Raw genomic sequence first — 6,400 nt, 5'->3', positions numbered from 1 at the left:
AAAAAAAGTGGAAAAAAAATTTAAAGAGAGCCCAAAAAAAGCCTAATTCTCAAATTTAGCCAAAAAGAAAGCCCAAACAAAGCCCAAAAAAAGTGGTTAACCGCTAACCAGGCGGTTAACCCTAGCAGAAGTGGTTAGTAAAATGTATTAACCGCTTAAAGGGTTGCGGTTAGCAATTTTAGCCACTAACTGCTAACTGCAACCGCATGATCACCCCTAAAAATCACTTAAATCCCAAAATTCCAACTCAAAACCAATAAAAACATCATTCGTGTAACATCCTAGTGAAATTAATTAAGCGGTAATTAATTTCATAGTTCACCTCCCAACCTCATTCCGCAAAGAATAAAACTCAGTGATTTCATCCTTGCGAAGAGAATTTACAGTAGAAGACTTTTCACTTATAAACAAAGATAGCTATAAATTAAAACTCACAAGCATTGAATAACTAGAGTGAAACTAAATCATCATGAAATAAGTAATGAAATCTCCAAAAGTACGATAAAAAACTAGTCATCAAATCAAATACACGATTACAAACAAAATGTAAGAGTCATGATAAAATCAAGTTCAAAGCCTAGACTTAAAAAGATAAACCATGTAAATAATATGAGAAAAGTACACTTTACCTCCTCAAAGTTTGAGCCGATTTTCAATTCGACCCCCAATATTTCAATTTTTGCAATGCACCCCCCAAAGTTCAACATTTTTGCAATTCGACCTATCCGTCAGTCAAAGCCATTTTGACTGACGGAAAAGTTATCACGTGACTCGCACGTGACCACTGTTGTCATTTTGTTTCCCAAAATGCCCCCACCTGCCTGAACTCAGTCCGTCAACCCATTTACAACCCCCAAAATTCAAATACAAAAACTTCCTTGGAGGCCGCAAGTCTCTCTTGGCCTTTAGCTCCACCAAATCCCACGTTTATTTCTTATGCAGGGATTCCATCTCCTCCGCCATAGCACCCACCCATCTGCTCTTCTCTTGGCTATTGACAGCCTCTTGAAAAGTAGTACAATTTCCGCTGCTGATGACAAGAGCATAAGAAACCATGTCTTCAAAATCGTACGTGGTTGGTAGCCTGATAGTGTGTCCAGGCCTGTTTGTGGCTATAATGTGATGCTCCTTAACTCCTGAAGTAGAGGCCTCTATACCCTGAGAAGTATTCTCCTACACATGAGTCTCTAATTCCAACTGCACCACCTGCTTATCATGCTACTACTTTCTGGCACCTGTTGCTCTTTACCCTGAGACTCTTCAACATGAAATTTTCATCAAATACCACGTCTCTACTGATTACCACCTTGTTTGCCTTCAGATTCCAAAACTTGTAACCCTTGACCCATTTTCCATATTCGCGAAAGACACACTGTCTAGACTTTGGATCAAGCTTCGATCGTTCTTCACTAGGTATGTGCACATAGGCTGGACAACCAAATACTCTCAAACCAGAGTAATCTACCTCATTACCTCTCCACACCTCCTCTGCAACTTTTCCATCTAGTGCTACCCTCGGTGACATGTTGATCAAATAGCATGTTATACTCACTGCATCTGCCCATAAAATCTTTGCAAGTCCAACATTCAACCTGAGACATCGTGCTCTCTCTGCAATAGACCTATTTATCATTTTCGCCACACCATTTTGTTGTAGTATCTTGCGTACTGTGAAATGTTTCTTTATACCATGTTGCTCACAAAAATCTTTGAACTTGTCATTTGTGTATTCAGTTCCATTATCTGTCCTGATGCAATTAACCTTCTTTCCAGTCTGGTTCTCCACTTTAGCTTTTCACAAATTGAACTTGACAAACGTCCATGATTTGTGCCACATGAAGTATACCCAAACTTTTATGGAGAAATCATCTATAAAGATCACGAAATACATATGTCCTCCCCGGGTCGCTGCCCTCACTGGTCCCCGTACATTAAAATGAACATAGTCTAGAATGCCCTCTATCTTGTGTGTGGTTGTCTTGAATTGTACCCTATTCTGCTTCTCTAGAATACAAAACTTACAGAAATCAAGTTTGCACGTTTTGATACACTTCAACAAATTTCTCTAATGAAGCTCCAACTTACCCCGCTCACTCATATGACCCAACCACATATGCCACAAAACAATACATTCGGACTCAGACTCCACAGAGGCGATTCCACCTACAACTGTACTTCCTACCAGTTTATAGATATTCTTTAAACTTTTCTGCTCCTTCATCACTACCATCGCACCCTTAGTCACCTTCATTATTCCACCTTCATTATTCCACCTTCAAACTTATAACCATAACCGTTTAAGTCTAAGGTGCCTAATGAAATCAAATTCTTTTCCACGTTTGGTACATGTATAACATCACACAACGTTCTAACCACGCTATCAAACATTTTAATTCTAATATTACCTATGCCAGTAATTTTGCAATGTGCACCATTACCCATAATAATTATACCAGAATTAACTGACATGTAGGTGTCAAACCAATCTCGGTTGGACGTCACGTGAAACGAACATGTTGAGTCCAGAATCCAAGAATCCATAGGATGCTCTGAATTTGACGCAACAGAAAGCATATCACTATCATCACCGTCTGAATTGTCTTCTACTGCATTCGTAGATCTTGATGAACCTTCATTCTCGTCGTCCTTATTCTTCTTCCAGTCTAGACAATCCCGCTTTATGTGTCCTTTCTTCCCGCACTTATAGCAATTGATGCCCTTCCGTTTTCGGGACTTTGACCGAGAATTCTTGCCATTCGATCCACCCTTGTTACTACTTCTTCCACGCTCTTGGTTACCCTTTACAACTAGCCATTCTCCTTGAAAACTTTCATCATTGATTTTCTGCCTTTGATAAAAAGCCAACAGCTATTACGTGAATGCTTTAACATACACGTAACATGATAGATTGTTAGGTTTTGAGGGAACCTAAAACCTTTTCAAACATAAAGTTTGGATTAATTTTCTGGTTGCTTTATTTATAACATAATGGCCTTTAAATAGGCAAACTATTATAATATTTTCTAGGGCTGAGTCATCAGCTCTTATTGAAATATAAACTAGCGTTGAGTTATCAAGACTCTTACATGAAAATAAATAAAGATAATATCAAATAAAAATTAACACAATAAAATATTCTATAGTATCATATATTTTAATATATCCTACTATTAATAATTATTTCGCATAAAACTCAATTCTCGTAACATTCCTTTCCCCTTGAAGAGGACCTTGTCCTCAAGGTCCTGGAAATCTTCTTCTTGAAATAATCTTGCTCTTGGAAATCATCTGCCAAATCAATACTTAGCAATTATAAATAATTAAAATATTACTATAACCACAATTTTTCTCTATTTAATTCTCTCGCTGGACCACTTTTCTTTCCCATCAACTCTTTTTTTTTTTTTTTTTAATCTTGCTGGCTTCCAATACGATCAACCTCTGACTCAAAACTAAAACTTTTTTTTTTTTTCTTTTTTCGTTTTCTGCTCCAAACAAAGGAATCAAAATTAGTTTTTTTCTTTCTCACAAACCACAAAAGTGATTCTTGTGCACTGGTTTATGGAGAAAATGACCAATATGGCACAACAGTGCACAGGGGTCGTGAGACCGACGGCTGATGCGGTGATTTGGAGCGAGGCGGTGGCGCGCGACGAGTGGTGGGTTTGACGGGGTGCTAGGAGAGGATGGTGGCATTATGGTAACATTTGGGTGCCTTTAATTCTTGGGTATTTGTTGGTTGCAGAGCCAAAACGAGCTTTTGAGTCCTAAGAAGCCCGTTTTAGAAAAAAAATCAATTGTTTCATAAAATATTGGCAAAGCGCTTTTGAGGTTCTAAATGCTCAAAACTACATTTGGGCTGAAGCTCGAAAATGAGGCTTCTGGTGAAACGGACTTCTAGAAAAAAAGGCGCGCCGCAGATTGCATTCTATAAAATATATGAACTGACAAAAATACCCGTACAAATTTCAACAAATGACAACCATACCCATATATAAACATCACCAAGAACCAAACTTATCATTTTGCCGCAATTGAGAGCCGCTACAGGGAGAGAGACTCAAGTAGAAGTTCATCTCGTTCCGATGAGTTCGTTTGATTTTTGATTATTTTCATCTCCTTTGTTCCAATCTTGACATATATAAAAGAAGTTTGCAAGATGTAAGAGACCTGCAGAGAAAAGTATTAGAAAAAAATAGAGAGAAAAAAAAAATAGAGAGGATAGAAAGACGAGAGTGAATGGCCGGCTTCGTTTGACAAACGATTTCAAGGCAAAAGACATGGCATTTACTGTTCAACCGATTGACATTCTGCAGTGTCGTACAGCAGAAGCCATGCCCCTTGTTCAGGCTGTTCAGCAACAAATGTGAAAAGGAGCGCTTGGCCTTTGAAGCTTGACCTTAGTCCTTTCACAAAAAGGACTGCTTTTCACGTTTGTTGCTGAACAAAGGGCATGGTTTATACTGTACGACACTGTAGAATGTCAATCGGCTGAACATTAAATGCCATGTCTTTTGCCTTGAAATCGTTTGAAAGATGAAAAAGAAGTGAGATGGGTTTAGGTGAAAAAGATCCAACCTTTTCGAGAATGCAGGGAACAAATATATCACCAAAAGATCCAATCTTTTCACACTTCCCACGACTGACGTGCAGGAGCTGGCATCCAATATCTCAAAAGAAATAAATTTTTAAAAAACTTCTATTGCATAAATGATTATAGTAATTATAGTAATTTAAAAAAAAATTATGTTGCATAAAAGTTCATGTGAAACCATTATAATAATTATAGTGTAATGTATTTTCCTATTGTAAAAACTTGCTTCCATTATTTTTTTTTTTTGTTGTTGCCCTATTGTTTGATGGACATGCATATTATTCATGTAAATATGAATTTCTGTACTCTATCATCAGTTGATTACTTTAAACAAATTTTTAATTATTAATAGTGTTTAACATTTTTTTTTATTTATCATTTTATCAGCTTATTTATTGTATGATAAACATGAGTCAAAAAGGTCTAAGCAACGTTGCTGTTGCTACTGCAGATACTCAGATAAAGAAAGTAGTTTGGACTGAAAAAATGTTAGAAAATTATCTTGACATATGTATTACTGAGATTTATGCTGGTAACCGCCCATGAACACATTTCAATAAGGCAGGATGGAAAAATGTAATAGATAAATTTAATAAAAAAACTGGAAAACAATATTGCTATAAACAACTAAAGAACAAGTGGGATGGTTTGAAAAACGAGTGGAACATTTCGAAGAGATTGATAGGCAAGGAAACTGGCCTTGGATGGGATTCGGTGAAAAGACAATTGATGCGCCCGATGATTGGTGGGAAAAAAAATTGCAAGTACTATATTTGTACTTATTTGTTTTTGTTTAAACGATTTAAAAATTGTTTTATTATTAATTTTTACATATACTTAAATATAGGAAGTTCCACAAGCAACCAAGTTTCGCACGACAGGTTTGGCTTATGCTATAAAGGTGAAAATATTGTTTAGAGATGTAACTGCCACCGGGGAGGAATCTTGGGCACTATCCATAGGATTGGATCCTAATGATATTGGTGTCATAGATACTTCAGAGGTAATGCTTGATGAAAATGACAATATTGTAGAAGGTTTAGATGTTTTGGATGATGAACGAAATCTCAATACACATGGCATTGATGATAATCCTGCTGATTTAGATACACGGGATAAAAGAAATAAGAAGTTTGGTTTGGCGGTTCAATGTAAGAAAAGAAAGAAAGGAGTTCTAATCGTTAGTCAACATTTGAGTCGGATTTGTGATGTAATAGAAAGTAAGAATACAGTGACATCTAAGAGTTACGATAAACCTGGATGTAATATTGAAAAGGTTATAGATGTTGTTCGGGGGATTGCTGAAAGAGAAAATTACATTGACATCCTTAAGTTGGCAATAGAGGTATTTCTTAAGAGATCACATAGAGAGATGTTTGTGACTATTAAAGAGCCATGGTTACAGATTAACTTTATCAAGCGAATGGGAAATAGAGAAATTAACCGTCGTAGCATGGAATAATGTTTTTTTATTTTTTTAATGTTGTTTTGTTATGAACCATTTGAACATCTCTACGGATTTATTTGAATGTTATTTTTTTTATGTGTTGATTTGTGTGCTAAGGTGAATATATTATAATATTTCATAACTACGTAAATATCTCTTTTTCTTATTTTTATGGGTGCTTATATATTTATTTTGTGTTTATTTCTTTATTTTTTGTCCTTACAGACATGAACAATAGTGATTATAGCACTTAAGATGATACAAGTGATAGTGATTATGGTGAAAAAGAAAAAGAAAATGATGTTTTTATTCTAACAGCTTCAACAGTAGAATTTGTTGAGAACTATTATATACCATAT

General features: G+C 36.0%; 1 protein-coding gene across 1 annotated transcript; it reads left to right on the top strand.

The window, feature by feature from the left end:
* Positions 1 to 5,002: 5,002 nt before the first annotated feature.
* Positions 5,003 to 6,056, top strand: LOC132190827 (uncharacterized). The gene is made up of 3 exons (XM_059605865.1): positions 5,003 to 5,062; positions 5,442 to 5,730; positions 5,812 to 6,056. Exons 1-3 carry the CDS (start codon positions 5,003 to 5,005, stop codon positions 6,054 to 6,056), a joined length of 594 nt encoding a protein of 197 aa, XP_059461848.1.
* The last annotated feature ends 344 nt before the right edge of the window (positions 6,057 to 6,400 follow it).

Source organism: Corylus avellana, chromosome ca8 (genome assembly GCF_901000735.1).
Source record: "Corylus avellana chromosome ca8, CavTom2PMs-1.0".
NCBI classification, from domain to species: domain Eukaryota; kingdom Viridiplantae; phylum Streptophyta; class Magnoliopsida; order Fagales; family Betulaceae; genus Corylus; species Corylus avellana.
The sequence above is the reverse complement of the archived record's forward strand: the minus strand, read 5'-3'. Positions and strand labels throughout refer to the sequence as shown.